General features: G+C 59.1%; 1 protein-coding gene across 2 annotated transcripts in view; it reads right to left on the bottom strand.

Annotated features, from left to right (window-relative positions):
- Positions 1–22,358, bottom strand: part of TMEM255B (transmembrane protein 255B) — a 35,657-nt gene that overhangs the window by 9,232 nt on the left and 4,067 nt on the right. The window contains exons 2-4 of one of the 2 annotated variants that reach the window (XM_077753998.1): positions 20,218–20,360; positions 17,555–17,617; positions 6,470–6,559 (exon numbers count right to left, since the gene is read on the bottom strand). In XM_077753998.1, the coding sequence (XP_077610124.1) occupies positions 6,470–6,559; positions 17,555–17,617; positions 20,218–20,360 (296 nt within the window). The remainder of the gene's footprint in view (positions 1–6,469; positions 6,560–17,554; positions 17,618–20,217; positions 20,361–22,358) is intronic. The other variant, XM_077753999.1, reaches the window with a different exon arrangement.

Genomic DNA, 22,358 nt, shown 5'->3' with positions numbered 1-22,358 from the left:
CCGCCCCCGTCCCTCCCCCCATCCCCCAACCACTCCATAAACACCCACCTATGGCCCTGTTTAACTTTCCATCCACAAGCCTGTGCCCAGCATTCACGGAGCAGACGCGGAGCCGGACCCTGGCGGTACCAGGGTTAGACACAGTCCCCGCCCCCAGCTGACCAGTGGAGGCACACCCGTAAGTGACAGTGACAAAGCACCTGGAACTGCTCTGGCTGATAACGGCGAGGGGCCCAGGCGCCCACGTGATCAGTAAGGTGTGCAGCAGGGCCTCGCACCTTACTTCCCGGCACCCTCCCATCCCTGACCTAAGATGAGCCCAGAAACCACCAGGGACGGCACTGCAGCGACGGGTAAGGACGGGGCCGCTGCACACCGGCCCGTCTGGACATGCTGAGCGGCCCGAGGGAGACGGGCACAGAGCACAGCAGATGGGCGTGGGTGGGGCATGCAGGGGACAGGGTCCGAGGGTCTGGTGCCCCGAGGCCCCGTGGTGAGGGGCGGGCCGCCACCCCTGAGCCCTCCCCAGGCGCCTGCCCAGTCCGCTCGGCCCATGCCTGTCGGCTGTCAACCCACAGGGCCTCATTCCAGCAGCTTCGGCTCAGGGTCCCACTGGCTCACGGGCACCAGCAGCACCCTGTGACAGCGGCACCTGCCAGCCCTGCTAGACGGCGCCCTCCCTCAGCCACAGCCACGTGGAAACACCCGTTCTGACTCCGCACCGTGGCCTTGCTGGAAGGTCCAGACGCACGGGCCACCCTGTCCGGGGCTGAGTCCCCACTCGAGGCCTGGCCACCGGCCAGGGGGAGCACCTCCCGCCGTCGCTGCTGCTTCCATCTGCTGGGCCCAGTAGCAAACAGCACGGACGGGAGGGTTCCACGGCGGACGGCGGTTCTGACAGCCCGTGGCGATGGCCCGAGCGCGGGTGCCGGCCTCTCCCCGCCCAGGCCTCACCGCGCAGGCCGCAGGCTCTGGTGTCTATACGGACACTAATCGCACCACAGGGGCCTCATCTGGCCCTGACCTCCTCCCAAAGGCCTGCCTGCTCAGGCTGCCACACGTGGGCGCTGGGGACACAGACGCTCAGGCCGCAGCGGCTCCTGGCTCGGCGCCACATCAAATCAGCCACGGAGAACGGGTGTAAGACTTGGGCTTTGCAGTAAATCCTCTTCCTGACACAGAAGCACCAGAGGCCTGGTTCGTTTTCTGTCTGACCTTCAGTGTCCAATCAGGATGAAAAGGTTCTTAATAGTTTGAATTAAATACAACTGTGACTATTTCAGTCCCACCTGCCACAAGACTTAGTTTTCAAATTTATGATCACACTGGAAACAGTGTTTCTCTGGGGTCAGAGAGAGCCCAGAGCCAGCGTCATTCTGGCCCAGGAAGATGGGCAGTGGGTGTTCAGAAAGACCACCGAGAGGCACCGGGCTGGTTCAGTCGGTTGAGCGTCCGACTCTTGGTCTCAGCTCAGGTCATGATCTCGGGGTCTGGGTTCCAGCCCCATGTCGGGCTCTGTGCTGACAGTGCAGAGTCTGCTTGGGAGCCTCTCTCTCTCCCCTCTCTCTGCCTTCCTTCTCTCTCTCTCAAAATAAATGAATAAACCTAAAAAAAAAAAGATCATTATGACATGGTTTTTATTTCTTGACTGTTCCACGTAAATTAGCATTAAGACCCTCCACATATGATATCAGACTCTAAGTCACTCAAGCTCGGTTAACACCCCAGGTGTCTCCAGTAGGGGACACTGCGGCCTTCGGGCCAGGCCTGACCCGCCACCTGATTCTGTAAATAAAGTTTTATTGGCACAGAGCCGTGCTCATTCGTCCACGTATCGTCCGTGGCTGCTGTTGTGCTGCCACAGCTGAACTAAGTAGCCATGGCAGAGGCCACGTGGCCACAGGCCGGAGGCACTGCCCAGCCCGTAGCGCGCCTGCCAGGGTGGGACCTTGGTGGGCAGCTGTGAACGGAGGAGGTGGGGCCACCCGGAAGGAAAGGGCGCCGCGCCCCTTACTGTCAGTGCAGTGTGGCCAGTCCCTGAGGGTGCCCCCAACCAGCACTAAACACCGCACTCTGGGGCAACCGCACGGCCGCTGACCCCAGGACCTGCCGTGGCTCCCGTGGCGGGCCAGAACCAAGAGTCTGGCAGCCCGATGGCCTGACCGGAGGCCCCGCTGTGTAGACATGGTGGGCTGCTTGCTGACAGCTCCTCCAGCAGGGGCGACCTTCTGCCCCGGGGGGGCCGTTCTGCCACACAAGCCTCCAGCCGGTTTGGAACACGAAAGCCTGGACACAGCTGGTGCCGTTCACACCTCGGCCACAGAGACGAACTGCTTCCACGAGTCCCACTCCCCCTGCTCGCCCGCAGCTGCACGGAGGTCCCCTCCTCGGGACGCAAGCGGTTTTGAAGGGACTTTCTCTCCCACGTGTTCCTTCACGCGGCCCTACTAGGCACCGATGACTATTTCGTCCTCAACACCCACCCTCCTCCGGACAGAAGCATCACCCCCCTTACAAGTGGGGCGGACCCCACGTCCGCTGGACTCCGTGGCTGAGGGGCCCTCTCAGCGTGGGTTCGGGGCCTCGGGCGTGCGGCTGGCTGGCGTCAGGCGGTGGGTGGGCCCAGGCACTGGAAGCTCCCGGGGCTGACCTCAGGCACAAGCCCTTTGGCCCCTTCCTGCGTCACTGCTGCCTCTTCCGACGGCGGGAAGGCTGAGCCTGCGCTGCCCGGGGAGGCGGTTCTTGCTGGAAGCTCCCAGGGAAACAGACGCCCTCAGGACCAGCAGGAGTCAGAGAGAGTCCCCGGTGTTGGCCCTCGGGGGAAACGTGCTGCCTGCCTCCAAGGTCAAGGCCGTGGAGCGCCCTCTTCCTCAGGACGCGTGCAGGGCGGGCAGGACTCAGGCAGGCCGGGGGGCGGGGGGGCAGCGGGGTGCCATGGCTCAGAAGTCCTGCTGCTAAATTTCCACTTTATTTGCCCTCATTTCTAAGCCGCTGCCTCTGTGTCTCGCTGCTCCGTACGGACGAGCTCGAAGGCTGCGTGTGGCGGTGCCGACAGCCGCTTCTGGGTCATGACGCAGGCCCAGGGTCGGAGGCCTTGCCACGCCAGACGCCTCGCTGCTGCGGGGCTCCACTTTCCCCTCTGGTGGTGGCTCTGGGCCTGTGCCCAAGGGGGTCGAGTGCAGGTCTCCGGCTGCCACTTGCTGGGTCGCAGGACCCGGTGGCTGCCTCTCAGGGCTCCCTGCCCTTCCTGGAAGCGGAGGACACTCACGCACAACGGGATCATCACGCCTTCTTCTCAGAAGATGTTAATTGTGCATTTTTAGAAAGAAGAGAACACGCACTTAGAGAAGGGGAATATTTGCCCTCGGAACGCTTCCACGCAGGCTCTGTGGCCTCCGGGGCAGTGGCACCTGGCTTAGTGGGCAGAGGGGTGTGCTGACCCGCCAAGGCCTGCGGAGCGGGGAGCCGGGCGCAGGAGGGCGCCTCATGCCCGCCCGGGCTCTGAAGCCCCCAGCGGAAAAGCCTGCCTGACCTCCCCAGGGTGCACTCCGCCCTCCGCCCTGTGAGGGGCGCTGTCCTCCACAGCATCGCACATCCCCGCCCCTGCCCTGCCGGCTGCTGGCCTGGGCCCGCCGACATGCAGGAGAAAACGAGAATTCACTCTTTGCACAAGATGTCACTGCGCGAACAGCCCTCATTACCCAGGAAACGCTTACCTGGGACAGAGTGACCAGCACAAACGTGTGGCCGGTCCCGGCCGGACGCCACTCAGCCCTCTGTCCACCCCGAGGAGGAGCCCCTGTTGAGGAGCACAGTCTACTAGACTTTTCTAAACTGACCGACTCGTCACGAAGCCGACCAACACCCGTCTCCCAGGCACTCCTCACAGAGCCGCACTCTGAGGGCACACACGGGGCTTCCTCCTCCGAAGGCCTTGGGACAGTCAGCCCCGGCCAGCAGGTTTGGAGCCCCAGGAGGCAGGCTGCCCACCCATCCCGCGTCCTGGCACAGGGCGACCTGGTTGATGCCGCTGGCCTGATGGCATTGCAGAAGGTCAGGTGCAGCTGTCCAACAACTTGCTGATGTCAGCAACAGGCTCAGGAAGGGAAAGTGGATTCGGATCAAAGGACACACTTTCTGTTCTAACCAGGCAGAGTGCCGGAAGCGTGCCAGCAAATACTGGTCAGGGACTCACAGTTCAAGTATTCTTTCCAAAAATAAAAAACAAGAAGCAAAAGTCGGGGACAAAGTGTGCATATAGAAACCCCTAAAAAGTGCTGTAAGTGTAAAGACCTAACAAATGATGAACACCCAGGAGGGACGACCACGGGGCTCTGTCCTCTGCCCCTTCTAGGCACCAGCTGGTCCTCACGGTCCAGGGCCACTCGGGACCCCGCAGGCGCCTGGCGACCTGTGCAGGCCATGGCTCTCCTGGGCAGTGGGCCGTGATGTTCTCTGTCTCGCTCTTCCCACCCCTGCATCTGACAACACAAACCACATGCCACAGAGCCTGAAGCAGGTCACTTCCCCTACGGCCCAGCCAGGGGCTTTGCTCAGCCGTGGGGAGCCCCCAGGCGGTAAATTCTGTACCAAATACTGTACCCCCACTCTTGTACCAAACTCTGTTAGTCCACGTGAGCTGTCACAACAAAAATACTGTAAACTGGCGGGGGGCGGGGGGCAGAGGGGGTAAACAATAAACAATTTGTTTCTCACAGTGTGGTGACTGGAAGTCCAGCGTCGGGGGGGACCTGCCAGATCAGTGTCTGGTGGGACCCCCCTTCTGGGTTCAGGGGCAGCGTGGGCTCGCCCACGAGGAGGGGCCGGGATGTACCACAAGCCTGTACAAACGCTCCACCTCGTGACCTCCCTAAGCTGCGCCCCGAACACCGTCCCCCGGAGACAAGGTCTCGACATGAGAATTTGTGGGGACACGGCACTCAGTGACAGCACCATCGCGGGGCTCACGCGCGCTGACGGGCGAGCTCGAGGCAGCCGGGCAGAAGGAATGGCGGTGTGTCCCCTCCCAGCCCCTTGCCCCCAGGCCATAGGCGCGTCGGGGTTCTGGGGGAACAACCAGCCTCTAGCAGGACAGGGCGCCAGGAAGGTGGACGGCTCGCCCTGCAGAGGCTGAGCCAGCACTGGCCCCGCCGCCTCCCGAGCCCAGAGTCCAAGGTCAAAGGCATCCACCCGTGACTGGTGTCTTGTTTGGAAAGAAACATGGGCAGAGGACAGGTCAGGCCTCAGCCGAGGGTGTAACGCTGCCTCCGCTCGGCTCCCAGGCTCGTGGACAAAATCCTCGGTTCCATCTGCCCAGCTTGAAACAAGAGCCATTTCCTGACGTTGTAACAAAGCTTTTCTAAACAGACGCAACGGTCAGGAAAATGTCCTGGGCAACTGGACAAGGGATTCTATGTTTGTGCTTGACCTTGACCGACGTTAGCGTACTCGAGTGTTTCTGCACTCCTCATCCCGTTGCCCGGACCTCCTTCACTCGGAACCTGCTCGCACAAGCCGGAGATCCCGGGTCGCAAGGCAGGTGTCTGTGCGGCCCTGCCCTAAGCGATGTCCACCTCGGTGTCCACACAGAGGTAAAGTGGGCATCAAGGGTCCCACAGCTACAGCATCAGCGAGAAAATGCTGTCACAATCTCTCAAGACACGTGTTTGAACTAAGGTCTCTGGGAAGTGCTCAGGCAGCAGGTTTCAGAGACGTGGGTGAGGGAGTCATGTAGGAAGTTGAAAATCCTGATTTCCATCTGAGGTGCTGATGCTGGTGCCTGCGCGTGTACATAAATGTGTGCATGTGTGTAAGTGCGTGCACAGGTGCATGCACATGAGTGTGTGAGTGCACTGTGTACCTATGACTGTGTGCATGCATGAGTGTGCATGAGTGAGTGCACGCATGCATGTGTACTTGTGTGTGCATGTGTGCCCACAAGTGTGCCCATACACACGCACATGAGCATGCATGCATGTGTGCCCATGAGTGCATATATGTGTGTGCTCTGTGAGTGTGTGCACGTGAGTGCCCGTGTGTGTGCATGCATGAGTGTGCACGCACAAGTGCATGTGTACCTACGAGTGTGTGCATGTGTATGTCCATGTGAGTGTGTGCATGTACCCTCTACACATGTGTGTGTGCACGTACATGAGCATGTGTGTGTGTGTGCATCAGTATATGCATGTGTGTGATCATCAGTGTGTGTGTGTTTCCCCATGAGTGTGCATACACACGTGTGTGTTTGCCCATGAGTGTGTGCATGTGTGCATGCACCTGCATGTGTGCATGTGCTGGGTCAATTTGCAGGGAATGAGGAAAAGCCAGAAAAGGAGCGACAGCGGTTGGCGGACACGGGGAAAGGGGATCCAGGTCAGTGAGCGGAGTGCTTTGCCATGAAATTTTGATTCTGTAGGTGTTTTCAAGCCCCGACAGTGATGGAGAACAAAATGGAGGAAAGGACACTCACTATGTGCCGAGCAGCAAACACGCCGTCCACGATGGCGCAGCAGAAGGCCGCCACCACGCCGAAGCTGATGAAGACGATGGCCGCGACCAGCTGGGGCAGAGGGCAGAGAAGCGAGTGGGCGTTACGTGCTCCCGACCCCGTGCTCAGACGCAAGCCACCCGAGTCCCACCCCACCGCCCGGGCTCACGGCCGTTCCTGCCCGCCCCGTGGCTCAGCCCGGCCTGCGGGCTGTGTTCTGGCAGGTTCATCCGAGCTGCGGTGGGAGATTTGGGCCCCTAGGTCCTCCGCACACGCCTCCTGAATAATCAGACTATTAGCCCGTCTGTAGCTTCTTGCTATTACAAACTCTGCCGCAGTGACCCTAAATAGGATCCGTGTACGAATCTGGCTCCTGTGTGGGTGTCTCTGCACAAGACCCCACACGTCAGACAGGACACGTTCCGGTCTGGGCACCTGACAGTCTGAGATCGCCGCCTCGTCCATACAGAGGCTTGGCCAGTTTTCACTCCAACGGCTTCGTCCCTCCTTAAACCCAAGTGACACTTCCTGTTAACCTTCTAGAAGAGTCACCGTCACCAGTGTGCTGGGCACAGCAGGCTCGTTGCTATTTCCGACCACCTCTCTCTCAGCCAGCTAAGGAAACCTTTCTACCTTTGTCGGCCATTTCTTTACATTTTTAAAATCTTTTTGTGAAATAATTGTAAACTTACCAAAACAGGTAGCAAAAATAGTCCAAAGAATTCCCGGCTGCCATTCCCCTGAGATTCCCCAAGTATTGTCACCGTCAAAACCACAGCAACGCCCTCCTCACCTGCAACTCCTCTCCAGCAGCAAGAACCCCGCCCACAGGACCCTCCATGTGTGTATTTAGTTACTGGGTTCCAGACTCTGCATAAAGCAACCTGGAACTCCCACCCCCTGTGAACGGCAAGCTGTAAACACACACCGTGTTTGCGAGTAGTTCTTGGAGTCTCCAGCCTGGGAAACAGGCTCCCCAAGTCACTCGGGGTGCTTCTTTCCACGTGTTTGAGCTGCTTGTGGACAGTGTGGTCGGGCCCAGAGGCCGCTGTTCCACGCAGCCGACTCCCTCTCCATCCTTGTTGACCTGAGTTATTTTGTTCAACAAAGCACAGGGAGCTGGCTTGACGTTCAAGGTTCAGTGCGGTGTGGTGCCGGGCCCACCCCCCACGGCTGCCGTCCCCCGGCACACGGAGGTGGGCCAGCTTTGGGCTTCCCTGGACTGCAACCCCAGCAGTACCCAGTGGAAACGGGCCCCTGACATTGCAAATGGGGCCTTTGCCCAAGTCCTTTGGGGTCTCAGAACTGGTGCCCGTCTGGTCCTCAGTTTCCACACCTGGAGTCAGAGGGGTCAGCTGGGACTCATTCCCGCAGCGCCTCCTGGCGGCCTGCCTCACTGGTGCCGCGGGCAGATGTAACAAAACCCACAGGGGTCCTTGGCTGTTCCCCATGGCCTCACACCTGTGACATTTTATGAGGAAGCGACAGGACGTGTGACTCGGAGGGGAGGCGTGCAGAGAGCCCTGCCTGTTCACCTGCACAGCAGAGAGCTAAACCGCAGAGCCCGCCAGTTTAAACCCGCTGTTCTGCACAATTTCCCAGCCCGTTGACTCAGCAACAACCAGACCATGGCGCCTCCAGCGAGGAGAACCTACCCTGAGGCAGGCCACCCGCATCGACTCAGGACCCTGGGGCACAGGCAGGGAGGACTCGCCTTACCCCGAGGGCGCGCTGAAGGCCCTGGAAACACAAGGCAAGTTCCTCCAGTGTGTGTGTGTGTGTGGGGGGGGGGGTGGGGAGGGAGCGAGACCAGGCAGGGGCCGTCTCCCTGCCATGCCCACCATGAAGGCAGCCAAAGGGAAAAGCACCTCCTTCGTTCTGCCGGGGACGCAGAAGCCACCGCGCACAGGTGGAAGGATGGGTGTGTGAACATCGTTTGCAGAAACTACTGATGGAACTCCCCTGCATGTGTATTGCTGTTGTGGAAAAACGCATTAAAACATATACAACAGATTCAGACGGCAGCTTTCAAATTTCCTGGCACCTCGCTTTCCCCCCAAAAATGAAAAGCTTGTGTCTAATTTGGCTGCTGCGTCTTCAAGTTTTGACGGTCCTGTGGCCCCCAGGGGGCGCCCTTGCCCTTGCCCAGCTCGGCTCCCTCCCATTGGCCTGACCCGAGGCTGGGGGCAGTCAGTCCCTGCCCCTCGATACCTGCGAGTCCCCTTGAGCAGAATCCCCAGTCAGGAAGCCAGCGAAAAACAGGCTCAAAGATGAACAGGATCACCTTAGAGCCCGAGTCACTTAGCACATGTGTCCCTCCTGGTCCTGACATCCGTGACATTATCGTCAGCTGCAGGGAGGGCTGGGCACGTCGCACACCTGCCCCTCCGCCAGACCTCCCGAGTGGCCCGTGACCTCAGCAAGGGGTCCGACGCTGACATGAGTCCAATAGGGGGGAGAGCGGCTCCTCCAGCAAATGCTTCTGCTTTGTCCCCGAGGCCGAGCTCCACGGCCCACAGTGCTCTGGGGTCCCAGGCAGCCTGGGCTGCAGAGGGTCCACACGGCCCATGGCGTGACCTCCTGTTCCGTGACGCCCTTCCCTCTCCCACAGCTGCCTCCCTTGTCCCCCACCAGTCCCCTGAGCCACCTCTGGTGTCCCAAGGAGCTGGGCTGTCTGCTAATGACTCTCCTGGAGCCCGGCAGGGTGCGTGGTCAGAAGTGGGTGTCTGCCTGCCCTGTGCACTGTGTGCCACCTTCCAGCTCTGGCGCTAGCCCAGGGCATCCACCAAGCACTTGCCAGTTGCCTGAGAAGCTTCCAGAAGTGGCCCTGCTACTTCTCTGACCGTGCATGTGCACGCAAAACATTGTGGGGACTGCTGTCCCAGCAAGCTCATCATGAACCAACTCAATGGCCCCTCAGAGAACATCACACTCCACCTCCTGGCCACGGAACCAGCTCTGACCCAGCGGTGGCTTCACCAGAGTCCCAGACAGCCAGGGACCTCCCCGGACACCCCCACCTGATTCATCCAGAACTTCACAGAAGCAGAGGACGTGCCCAGTGTCCTCTGGCATTGCTTGACTGCCTTCAATTACTAGACTCATACACACATTCTCTTGGTCCTATACAAACTGTCCCCAGCATTCGAATGTCCTCATCACCTTTCAACTGGCCTTGTCTTGCTACCCACTACCCCTGAAAATGAACATTCAGTGCTAACGTGACCACAGGCACGCAGTAGGTCAGGTGCTAAAGTGACCACACGCGTGTGGCAGGCCAAGTGCTAACATGACCACAGGCACGCAGTAGGTCAGGTGCTAACATGACCACATGCGTGCGGCAGGCCAAGTGCTAATGTGACCACACGCACATGGTAAATCAAGTCCTAGTGTGATCGCGGGGGTGGCGCTGCCTGAGAACCCCTGAGGCATCAGCCCCAAGGTCCAGGAGACCATGGTGGGAAAGACATTGGACCTTCTCTCCTCCAACTTTCGGGCTGGAACTCGGGAGCAGAAGAGCTCTCCTGGAGATGCCGTGTGGGTCTCTGGTCTGTCAGAGCCCATCACGTCTGGGGGGGCACACAAGCCACAGCACTCTCCATTCTGCGTGAGGCTGCCACACAGACAGACTTCACGCGGAAGCTGTTAGTGCCGCAGGGACAGAAGGGGACAGACCTCACCGCCCTGCCCCTGGGAAGGGGGAAGGTCACCTTCACATCTCCGCAGGGCTCGAGTTTACCTCGCAACAAGGAAGGCAGGTGAGAAACCAAATGCCAATTGATAAGGTCCTGTTGATAACACGGGAAAGCAAGAAAAAAGTGGGTGTGAGCTTGTCACCAGGTGGGAAGGTTGTCACCGAGTGGACAGGCCTCTCATCCAGGGAGGAGACAGACCCAGTGACACAGGGCCGCCAAGGGAGCAAGGGAGTCGGGGTCCCCTGGGGCGGTGGGGCCCTCAGGAGGGTCTGAGAAGGGCCGCCCTGGGGCATGAGAGCCCTCCGGCTGTGGGGGCTGAACTGGGGCAGGTAGAAAGGGGACAGTTACTCCTGGTGACAGTGACCCAGGCGGGTGATGAGCAGGGTGAGGCCGGGTGCAGGGCAGGGGCTGGTGTAGAAGGGACACAGGAGGGGCGGAGCCATCGGGCCCACTGTCGGGGGAGTTGCCTGCATCTGCGGAGGGGGCGTTAATGAAAAGGAGCAGGAAAAGGGTGGCCGCCAGTGCCGGGGGAGGGGCGCAGTCCGACGCCCAGGAGTGTCACGTCAGCGAGGCTGGTGGGGACGCCGTCTACCAAGGAGAATGTCACCAGGCCCTCACCAGGGAGCCCTGAGGCAGTCCTGGCAGCCCAGGCAGGGAGCCAGGACTCCTGAGCTATCCGTCACCTGGGGTTTCTACGGCAGGCCCCAGGGCGCGTCACCGTGCACCACCCTGCCTCCCCCGTGACTCCAGGCTGGACGTCATGTGTCCTCCGTCCACACCCCCGCCGTCCATACCTTCCTCTTCCCAAACACATGGATGGGGTAGAAATTAATCACGGATGGAAAAACAAAATCCAAATATGTGGAAACCAAACATCACACCCTTAAACAACCAGTGGGTCGAAGTAGTCACCGGGGGACCGCACGGGTTCGAGGTAAATGGGGTGGAAGGGAGCACACCAGAGCCCCACCCCGGGTGTAGCTGAGGCCCTGCGAGACACAGGTAGACACGCACGGAAGGAGACGGGTCTCGGGTCAACTGTCTTCTGCCCTAAAGAACTAGAAAAAGGAGAGCAAGTGAACCCAGAGCCAGAAAAGAAGGGGTGATAAAGGCTAACGCAGAGTTAAAAGACACAGGGGGAAAGAAAGTCAATGTACTTGGAAGTTGGTTCTTTGAAAACAGCAACAAAGTTGACCGATCTATAGCTAAACTAAGAAAACAAGAGAGGAAAAGCAAATGACTAAAATCAGAAATACATTTGGGGACGTAATTACCAACTTTACAGAAATTAAAAGGATTGTAAGAAAATACTAGGAGCTTCTGTGCACCAACAAAGTTGATCGTCTAGATGAACAAGTTCCGAGAAGCCCACGAATTACCAACATTGACCCCAGAAGAAATAGAAAGTTTCCACAGACCATACAAAGGAGAAGATTGAATCAGTAGCCGACAACCTCCAACAAAGGACCAGATGGCCTCCCTGCCGTGCGCAGGGAGAGAGGCAGCGGGTCCAGGGCCTGGGGCAGAGGTGAGGTCAACGGACCCGGACCCGTGGGGCAGCCCCGCCCGCAGCTGCAGGGAGAGCGCAGGGAGAGCGCCTGGGGCGCTCCGCTCGGCCCACTTGCATTCCAGCCGCGGANCCGCCCGCGTGCCTAGAGTGTGCGCTCGATGTTCCTGGGAGGGAGATGGGCGGATGACAGCGCCCACACAGGGCCGGGACGCTCAGCAGACGGGCGCCCGGGAGCTCTGGCCCTGCTAGAATTCTCCTCTGCGTGGACTCGGCCGCATAAGCAGCGCTCACTAGACATAGGCCCCCAGGACCAGTGAGCGCAAGTCACAGAGGACGAGGGCAGAGCACAGCGCTTCCCCACACTCGCGGGCTCCCCGCGCCCCCGGCCTGGGAACCACCCCCTGCACGCGGCGCTCGCGGCCCCGGTGCGACGGCTCTGGGCAGTGCCATGAACTACGCCGTGTTTCACACCAGCCCGCTCGCCCGGAGGACCCCCCGGCCCCCACTGCCTGGATTCCTGGGCAGAAGGAACAGGAGGCTGCGTGCCGGACGCAAGGCCGTGACGGAGGCGGCCTCCGCGGTGACAGCCCACGGGGTTCACCTGCCAGCAAGTGACAGGGCAGGGCGGGCCCTGGTGGGGCCTCAGGACGACAGGGCCACCCGCCAAGCACAGTCTGTGTGCGATCACAGCCGCCGAGCCAGCTTCCCGCGTGCCCGGCACTAACTCTCACAGGCCTCCAACCGCGGTGCGTAGAAAGCAGAACTGGACGCATTTTCCCCCGACAAAGCTGCAGTCAGCCAGACGGCAGGGAGGGTGGTCGTTCCCGTGGCTCTGCTCACCTCTCCCGCCTCCCTTCTCCCGAGACCGATCAGACCCTGGGGGTGTGGGTGGTGGCATCTTTGTCCCAGGGAAGGTGTCACCCAGGGCCCTAGCCCTTCCGACCCCGCAGGCGTGGCCCCAGGAGTTTGAGAGGAGAAGGGTGAAGAGGCCGTGAATTCCTGTCCCTGGAGTGTGGCCCGTGGCCAGTAAGACGCTGTGGGGAGGGCTCGCCCTCTGACACCCCGTGCGTGGCTCCCTATGTCTGTGTCCAGGCACCTCTGATGCAGCGAGGGCTTAGGGTCCTTCCTCCCCACACCCCTTCCAGGCGGGCCTGGGGGGCACAGGCCGCCTCAGCTTCTGTGTGAGGAGGTGAGGGGCTGGACACTCCCCCTAAGGCTGCCGAGGGTCCCCGACGTCGACCCAAAGCAGAAGCAAAGCAGGAGAGGAGGGGGTACCCAGCCGGGACCCCGCAGCACAGGAGCGCGGGCTCCCTCCGGCCCAGGCAGACGGCCGCCTGGTGCCCTACCCATGCAGAGAATGTTCCTCCACCGCTGGTTCCCGGCGGACCCGTTAGTGCAGCGGATGTTTTTATACCACGTGCCAGGATGGCAGGGTCTCGGCCGTGTCTGCGTGGGTGTCTGTGCGTCTGTGTGTGTCTGCGTGTTGTCTGTGTGCCTGCATGTCTGTCTGCGTGTCTATGTGTGTCTGTATGTGTGTCTGTGTGTGTTTCTCTGTCTCTGTGTGTCCATGTGCACACATACGGAGGCAGATGGGCAGTTTGCACACTGTCCTTGGCCCCCTGAGTTTTCCCCCTGCCTCTGGGGCTGTGTGGATGGTGGAGCTGATATTGAAGTTGATGGTCCACGCATCCGTCCGGGTGAAGAGAAGCCAGCGACTCACCATCAGTGGGAAGGTAGGACAAGCTGACTCACTCTGGGACATTCTCTGGAGGCCGATGTGGTGACGGTGCAGACACTGTAAAGATGAGATCCCACCCCTCAAACTGAACAAACTATTTACAGATGAAATGGCCCTATCTGGTGTTTGCTCCAAAATAATGTGGGAAGGGAAGAAATGGGTAAGAGATAACAGAAGACTGGCCATGAGGTTCATTGGGCTCTAGTGCCTACGTTTGTATGTGTTTAAAATTTTTTAACATTTATCTATTTTTGAGAGGGAAAGAGAGACAGAGTGCGAGCAGGGGAGGGGCAGAGAGAGAGGGAGACACAGAATCTGAAGCAGGCTCCAGGCTGTCATCACAGAGCCCAACACGGGGCTGGAATTCACAAACCATGAGATCATGACCTGAGACAAAATCAAGAGTCAGATGCTTAACTGACTGAGCCATCCAGGTGCCCCTAAATTTCCTATCATAAAAAAAAAATTTTTTTTTAATCAAGAAAGAAGAAAGCATCCCTACATATGCAGATGCACTTGAAATGCACTCTCTCTTTTGCTGACATTTTCTCAGCTTGCTATTTACAGACTCCTTTGGAAGCAACCCTGCCCGGCTGCTCAAGAACCGTGGTGACAATGGCTGCCTCTCCGGGACACCCGCTCCGGCTGTGCTGAATATCCTCACGTGGGTGCTCCCAGAAGCCCTGGAAACGGGGAAACTGAGGCCCAGAAGGATCAAGTAAGTTTCCCAAGATCACACCACTCCTAGTGGTGGACAGAGGTTTCAATTTCCATCATCATGAAGTCAAACATTAGAGTGCAGCGCGCTCGTCCTACAGTCACTCTGGACGAGCCCCCTCCTCACCAGGAGCAGTGGGGTTGTACATACATCACGGACGACTCCCGGCCGCAGGCTCTGGTCTGGGAAGCTGGGGGCCGCCTTCTGCAGGGAGGCCAGCAGGTGAGCTGGGCCCCACACGGTCTCCTCTTACCAAAGCCTCCGAAAAAGACCTCCTGCATCCAGACTGGACAGGAAGGAGCAGAACTGTGTCTTTCGGTGGGTGACACGATCTAAGATGGAGAATCCCAAGGGACCCACTTGAAACTATTAGAGCAAATGAATGAGTTCAACAGAGCTACAGGTACAAGATGAACAATCTTATACAAAATCTTGTAAAAAAATGTATTTTTACACCCCTGTAATGCATAATCCAAAAACGAAGTTAGGGAAAAAATTCTATTCATAATACCCTCAAAAATAATAAAATATTTAGGAATAAACTTAACAAAAGAAGCACAAAACTTAGACACTTAACACAACAAAACACTGTTGAGGGCAGTGAAAGAAGATCTAAAAAACGGAAAACATCGCACGTTCATGGGTCAGGACACTTAACATCGTTAAGCCAGATACACTCCCACAGCGGACGTACAGATTGAGCGCAGTCTCCACCAGAACCCAGCTGACCCCCCACAGAAATCGGCAAGCTGATTCTAACACTCGTGTGAAATTGCAAAGACAGAGAAGAATCAGAACCGTCGTGAAAAAGAGGAACCAAGTTAAGGGAACTCATGTTCTGGTTTCAAACTCACCACAAAACAACAGTAGCTGAGACCGTGCGCACGGACACGAAGACCCGGCCGTGGAGGAAGGCACAGCATGCGCCTGGGGCCGCGGGGTGGCCGACAAGGCTTCGAGATGGTTCAGAGCAACGGGTGCGGGGACAGCGGAGCGGCCACAGCAGAAGGGGGAATGTGGACCCCGGTCTCACACCATACGCAAACATTGACTTGAAATGGACCAAAGACTTAAATGTAAGTGACAAAAGTCAGAAAACATAGGGGTAAATCTTCATGATCCTGGAACCGGCGCAAGATTCTTAGACCAACAGCACAGGCAACGAGAGAGAAAACACACCTGGGGCTTCAGCGAAACCACAAGCTTCTGTGCTCAAAGCCGCGTCAGGAAGGTGAAGGGAGGCGGTACGTGCCTCCGAAGGACTTGCCTCTGGAGGATACAAATCCTCCGACCACTGAATGATAGGACGGCAAGTCACCCAACTTAAAAATCAGCAGGGGATTTGAATAGACATGTGTCTGAAAAGAGACGGAGAAAAGGCCAACAAGCACCTGAAAAGAAGCCCAACATCACTAGTCACCAAGGAACTGCCACAGTGAGACACCAGGCCGTCCCCACCCGGCGGGCGGGCATACGGACTGGGACACTGGAACCCCTAGCGCTGGTGGGGGCGGAAATGGTGCAGCCTCCGTGACGGTCTGGCACTTCCCCCAACGACCGCCCTAGGATGCAGAATTCCACTCCTAGGAGGATGCCTGGCGTGCACACTCGTCCCCGCGTTCACACTCGTCACAAAGCCCTAGGCGGCAGCGTCCCCAGTGACCAGCATTGGCCAGTGGACACAAGATGTGCTCCCTCCATCCGCAGAACGTGACTCCACCACAAAGCAGTGAGGTCCTGACACGGGCCGCCTGGAAAGCATTATGCCGAGTGAGGGCGCGGCTGGTCCCTGCACACACGTCCAGACCGAGAGCGGGTTAGCGGTTGTCGAGGGCTGGACGTGGGGGACTGAGGGGTGGTTTCTGGTTGGAAAGATGCAAATGTCCTCAGATTGGCTGGTGGCGGGTGGGGGCACATACCCGCTGTGTGCTAACGTCGCTGAACTTTACACGTCAACTGGGTGAATTGCGTCAGTAAAACTCTTTTTAAAAGGGAAAGAAACAGGCGTCCCCGGGCAAACTGGGTCCTCACCACCCACGAGGGTGGCCTGCATGCCACGTGGCCGCCACCCAGCCGCCAGCTTCACGGCCTCACAGCTGGCTCTGCCCTTCGGGGAACCGCCTACAAAACCAGGTCAGGAGGCTCTCGATTTGTAGGCGCGAAGCATTGACAGCGGCCTCAGCAGGATGGGAGAGCAGGCAGGGAGGGGTCACAGAGGCAGGGGCGGGGCGGGAGGGAAACCNCAGCGGGGTTCCAGCCTCTCCCCACCCCTGCCAGGAGCCCCTCTCCCCAAACAGCGTTTTCTGAAGAGAACAAGCTTAGCGCCTGACGGCTCCAGGCAGCTTCAAATCCCTGACCTCCCATGGGGACAGGAAGGAAATCGCTTTTCCCGCGGGCACAGAAGGACCTTGGCAAGACTCTCAAGGGCACCACCTTCAGGGCTCCGTCTGGATTCTGGAGGCCACCAGGAGGCGGGGCTTCCAGGAGCCCAGGGCTGCCCTCCCAGCCCCCACCCCAGCAGCAGCCAGGCAAGGAGGGGGGGCCGCGCACCGCCTGGGACGTGGCAGGAGTGTGGNCCCCCCCCCCCGCCCCATCCCAGGAGCACCCTCCCCCAGCCAGGCGCCTGCCCCAGGGCCCGCTTTCTCACCCCCTGTGCTTACGACAGTGGCCACCACAGCCAAGCCACGGACCTCCCCTCTCGGCCAGGGAATGGGGGACACGAGCCGTCCTACTACAGGCCCTCACACAGGGAAGACCCCAGGGCAGGTGACTGCACATTTGGGAATAAGTAGGATGAAGCCAGTCCAGGCACGCATTAGAGACGAGTCCGAAATGGCCACGTGGCCCCAAACCCCCTCTGAACACCCATCAAATTCAAAACCAGCCGCCTCGGTGAACTGGCAAAATCAACCGCTTATTCTTGGAGCTGCGTCCCCAAAGCACCAGCAAACAGACGCCGAATTGAGATCATTCCTGAAAACACCACGTTCGTAAAACCTATCAAGGTTGGTGTTCGACCCCCTGGAGCCGGCGGCCAGGACAGGCGGGGTCTCCTCTCTGTCAAGCCCTGTGAGCTGGGCCCTCGTGCTTTGCCCTTTTCCTGCCCTCTCTCCGCGGCCTGCGGGAGCCTATACATCATCATTTAATTTGCTAACCCCAACCCAGCCCACACCCTAAACTCTTCCTGTGCCGCAGCTTCAGCTGCCAGGACCACCGCGTGAGGTTGCAGGCTGTAGCCTACGATCCTAGACGCAACGCTCACTTAGACTCATTGTGAAGGGAGCCCCGAGCCCCGAGCCAGAGTTGCACAGTGCACAGCCTGGGGAACCCAGCCCCTATCCTAGTGCTGGCCTGGGGCCGGGGCTTCCCTAGGAAACCACATGTGCAGAAGCAAGCACATTCTTACCATTTGCCTTCTGTTCTCCACCAGGTTGATGCCAATCATCCCGAGGAAGGCTCCGAAGCCCAGCTGGCGGGGAAGGGAGAACAGGGAGAAGGTGCCCGGTTAGCACACCGAGCCCAGTGCAGGGAGGTTAGCACGCCGCGGCCCTAGCATGGGGGGGGGGGTAGCAGCAAATCGGAGGCTGCCCCCCCAGGAAACGTTTTATCCAAGGGGCAAAGCCGGCCAGTTGCCCCTCCCCCACCCACCTTCACCACCTGGCGCCCCGCAAGCTCATGCCTGTGTGTGTGGGCATCTCCGGCTCCAGCAAAGCTGGTGGTCAGAGCAGAAGCTGCCGAAACGTGACTCTTGGTCACAGAAGAAGAGGGTAGCACGTGGCCCTCACCTCCAGCCCCAGGACAGCCCCTTCGCGGTAACCCAGAGGGTGGGGCTCCCTGCTCGTTTCCCCCACGCCAGGCAGCAGCCCCAGTCAGAGGCTGGCTCCCCGGGGAAGATGTGGGGACCAGGCGCCCACAGACGTGGCTGACGGCACTCACAGGTGAGCTGGCAGACAGGTGGCTGTGGGGAGGGGCGGGTAGAGGAGGAAGGAGGCTCCAGCAGGGGAAGCACAGTGACAGGCTCTGTCCGTCCTGGAGAAGCCTCAGCTCCTGGCCCCTGCCCTCAAAATGAGGGCTCCAGGACGGGGCTGGATCCCTCCACTGAGCGTAGTTCCCTCGGCTTGAGTGACGGGGACAAGGGACGACGGAGGTGAGAGGCTGGCCAGGCGAGCCCCACCGCCGTGGGCCTGTCTGAGCGTGGGCGGCACCGCCGTGGATGCTCAAGGCCACGGTGTTAAAAGTAATGCGTGAAAGTCCGACCTCCTTATGGCTACAGAAGACTGCATCTGTGACGGTGTCTGTGGAGATGGACACCTGTGCACAGAGGAAGTTTCCGGCAATAATTTAAGAATTCTCAAGGAGGAAAGATGAACGTTTTCTTCATGTCCAGATCCACAGCTCAAAAACACCGGAACTCCAGGCCGACACGACCCTATTAAAGGGTTTCTGTTAAGTTTCACCGACTCCCATCCTCTTTCCAAGAAGGTGGAAGCGCTCGGAGCCTCCAAGTTCCGTCCTGAGAGCCTCTCTGCCGTGTCCGCGTGCGACGCGAGGGCCACAGAAGCGACTTCTACCCGCATGTTCTTCAGGTGAATTTCACCTGGCCTCCGCAGTTCACCTTCAGAACCAGCCGCTGCCCGGGAACCTGGCTCCGTCAGAGCCTTGACCCGGGTCCTCCCAGCCCTGGCCCACACCCGGGGTCCCCCCACAACACCCGGCAGAAAAGTGGGGTCCCAACATAGTGGCAGTTCTTAACTTTTTACTGATAAACCTTCTGCACACACTATTTATGTGTTTGCTCTTAAGCAATCCACAGGTAGATCGTGTAAGTTTTATAAAACACAGACAAAAAACAGAAAAATGAAAATTAAGTATTAATATAAAGATGAAGTGGGGGTGCCTGGGTGGCTTAGGTGGTTAAGCACCCGACTCTTGATCTCGGCTCAGGTCACGGTCCCCGGGTCGTGGGATGGAGCCCCGTGTTGGGCTCTGCGCTGACACCACAGAGCCTGCTTGAGATTCTCTCTCCCTGTCTCTGCCCCACCCCCGCCTCCCACACTCTCTCCCTCTCTCTCTCTCAAAACAAATAAATAAACTTAAAAAAAATTTTTAGAGATGAAGTGAACAATATACACGAAATATTTTTAAATATTTCATGTCAAATATTTGTCAAATAAATATTTAATGTCAAAACCTTTACATCCTTGCTAAAAATGTTACCAATATTATTACTTATCTTGATACTTTGAGAGTAATGTGATTAAAAGAACTTCATTTTTTTTTTTTAATGTTTTATTTATTTCTAGGAGAGAGAGAAAGAGACAGGGTGAGCAGGGGAGGGTCAGAGAGAGAGGGAGTCACAGACTGAAACAGGCTCCAGGCTCTGAGCTGGCAGCACAGAGCCCGACGCGGGGCTCGAACCCACGAACCGCGAGATCATGACCTAAGCGAAAGTCGGACGCTCAACCGACTAAGCCACCCAGGCGCCCCAGAACTTCATTTTTTAAAAAAAATCTCTATTTAGCATTTTTGACACAGCAGCTCATTTATGCATTTTAAGGGCATAAAGCTGATAAAGGTCCGTCCACAGACTCCTGTCCAGTGGGGGCCCTTGGGGAAAATTCTACCGCTCACAACAGGGGACGTGAATTCCTCGCTCAAAACATCTCCTTGATAATTCTGGATTTGGGTGGCCCTTCTTGCCACATCTGACTAGGCTGTCCCCGTCGGTGCTGAAATCTGAAATGAGTGGTGGACATCGCCCTCTGCTGCCACCCCCACGAGATGGAGCGATGAACACCCCCGCCCCCACGGGGGCGTCCTTGCAGGACTGGATCAGAGCTGTGGTCGGTGCGCTCTCGCGGAGCTGGTTCCCTGCGCCCCCTCCTCCCGCCCCTGTCCGGGCCCACAGCCCTGCTGGCCTGCCTGCTCGAGGCCCCGTCAAGGCCGGACGACCAGCAGCCGCTACCCGCCCAGGGCCCTGGAGGGGCAGACTCTGCCGGCCACGAGCCCGACGTGGCCTGTGCCGCCACCGTGCAGCCCTCCCGCACAACCCGGGGCGGCCGCACTCACAATGACCCCTGGGTAGTAGCCCCCTACAGTCACGTTCTCTGTCCTGGTGGTGGCGGCGAGGCCGATGGCCAGGATACAGGCGGACGCCAGCAGCAGAGACCCCACGAACCAAAGGGAGGTCTTCTTTCTTCTGGCAAACGCTTCTGGAAGGAGGACAGAGGGGTTCGTTCGTGAGGCGACGGGCTCAGAGCGGGGTCCCAGCAAACAGCACCCGCCTTGCCAGTCTCCCTCCTTCCCAGGTGCCCCGTTTCGCTGTCTGGGGACTCGGGGTCTCCCTCGTCACCTGCCAATCCACCCGAAACGTGTCCTCCCCGCGCCTGGGCGTCCGCCGCCCTCCCCTGCACCACCACGGCACCCAGACCCCCGCTCCCGTGCTGACTGCCCAGGCCCCGGGCCCCCAGACAATGAGCCCCGCAAGGGCAGTGGGGGCGTGTTCTCCCTGCTGCCTGCAGGGGAGGCGCCGGGGCGTCAGTGCCGCCAGGGCTCACCACAAACCAGCGTCCGCCCTTGACTGCAAGCCCCACCGCAGACGTCATGCCCGACCATTTTCTGAGCACCCATCGTGTGTGGGGGCCCCCTAAGCACTGACAAGTATCCCTGGGCGCCCCCCGTCCTCCCCCGTGGCCTGCATCCACCCGCAGGACCCCCTCAGCCCCAGACCCTGAATGGCTAAATGAGGGAGGGGGGAGGGGAGGGAGGGGCAGAAAGGACTCAGGAGTGCGCGGGAGGCTGCCAGTGCCCACCCAGACGCCCATCCCCCCTTCCCCTCACTAGCAGGCCCCTTACTGGATGCGAATGTCAAGGGTGGCACCACGCAGCTTCTGTTCCAGCCCGAGGATTACATTCTTGACAAGTAACTACCCATCTAATCAAAGGAAGCTCCGTGGGCCCAGCAGGAGATCTCTTCAAGGAGCCTGCCCTTTGCCTTTCCCCCTGTCATCCTTTCCGCTGCCTGGAATGTGAGCAGGAGGGCAGCCCCTGGGTTCCGTCCGAACCTGAGCAGAACGAAGTCCCCAGACCATGGCTGCCACTTCGGGTGCCCCGGGCTTTGTAGGCAAACCTCATCCCAGGTGTCACAGAATTCAAGAAGGCAGCCAGAAAGGAGAGCTCCCCATGGGCTGGCCCGCCTTCACGTCTCCGGTTCTGGGTTTCTTGCTGCCCTTCCTTCCCTGTGGGTGTGTCTCGGGGATGCAGGGGTCCCCCGTTGACAGCAACCCCGCCCCCCAGTCACCGCCACACAGGGAGGCAGGTGGCCGGGAGAGGCCAAGGCGAGACTCCACCCCTAGTCCAACCAGGCCACTGGCCTGTGTTTTGTTTTATGATGGTTTCTTTTCTTTTCTTTTTTTTTTTTTTAGAGAGAGAGAGAGAGTAGCTGGGGGAGGGGCCAGAAGGAGAGGGAGAGAGAGAGTCCCAGGCAGGCTCCTCACGGTCGGCACAGAGCCCCACACAGGGCTTGAGCCGATGACTCTGGGACCATGTCCTGAGCCCAGATCAAGTCACTCGCTTAACCCACTGAGACAAGTGGGCCAGGTTTCTGCCTTTGGAAGCTTCGCCATCCTGATCCCTGTGAGTCCAGAACCAAATCAGGATGAGAGGAAAACAGGTGCTTCCTCCGCCCTGAAGTTGTTCCGTCAACATCGCCTGTGCTTGGCGGGGAGGCAGCCCCACGCGGGAGTTTCCGCGCTCCGGAAGGTTTGTGTCACCCTTCTGCAGCCCCGTCTGCAAAGCTCAGTGGCCAGTCAGGTCCAGCGCCAGAGGCCGGGTCGGTGCGCACTCGGGAATAAACCACACAGAGGACATCCCCGTGCAGGCTCAGGCCCATGAGCTCCTCTTGTGCCGTTTGTCCTAACTCAGGGCACCGCGCGTTCCGCCCAAGACCACCAGCCGGGTGCCGCAGCCTCCGTTCCCGCCGCAGCACCACCCCCCAGGGGCCGCGTCTCTCAGCCCCTCAGCGGCACCTGCCAGGAAGAACGTCCTCGTCAGATCCGAGAGTGACACTCAGACACAGCGATCACGGAGCAAAAAGCTAAACGCATCTCCTTCGGGACGGTGACCGTCCCCCTGGGGCCCATCCCGTCACCGTCTCCCCAGTCGGGCTTTCCCGCCCAGGCCCGGGCACTGGAGGCGTTGCCGCCCCGCCG

This window comes from Crocuta crocuta, unplaced genomic scaffold (assembly GCF_008692635.1).
Source record: "Crocuta crocuta isolate KB4526 unplaced genomic scaffold, BGI_CrCroc_1.0 scaffold31, whole genome shotgun sequence".
Classification (NCBI taxonomy): domain Eukaryota; kingdom Metazoa; phylum Chordata; class Mammalia; order Carnivora; family Hyaenidae; genus Crocuta; species Crocuta crocuta.
This window is presented reverse-complemented; position numbering and strand designations above follow the sequence as displayed.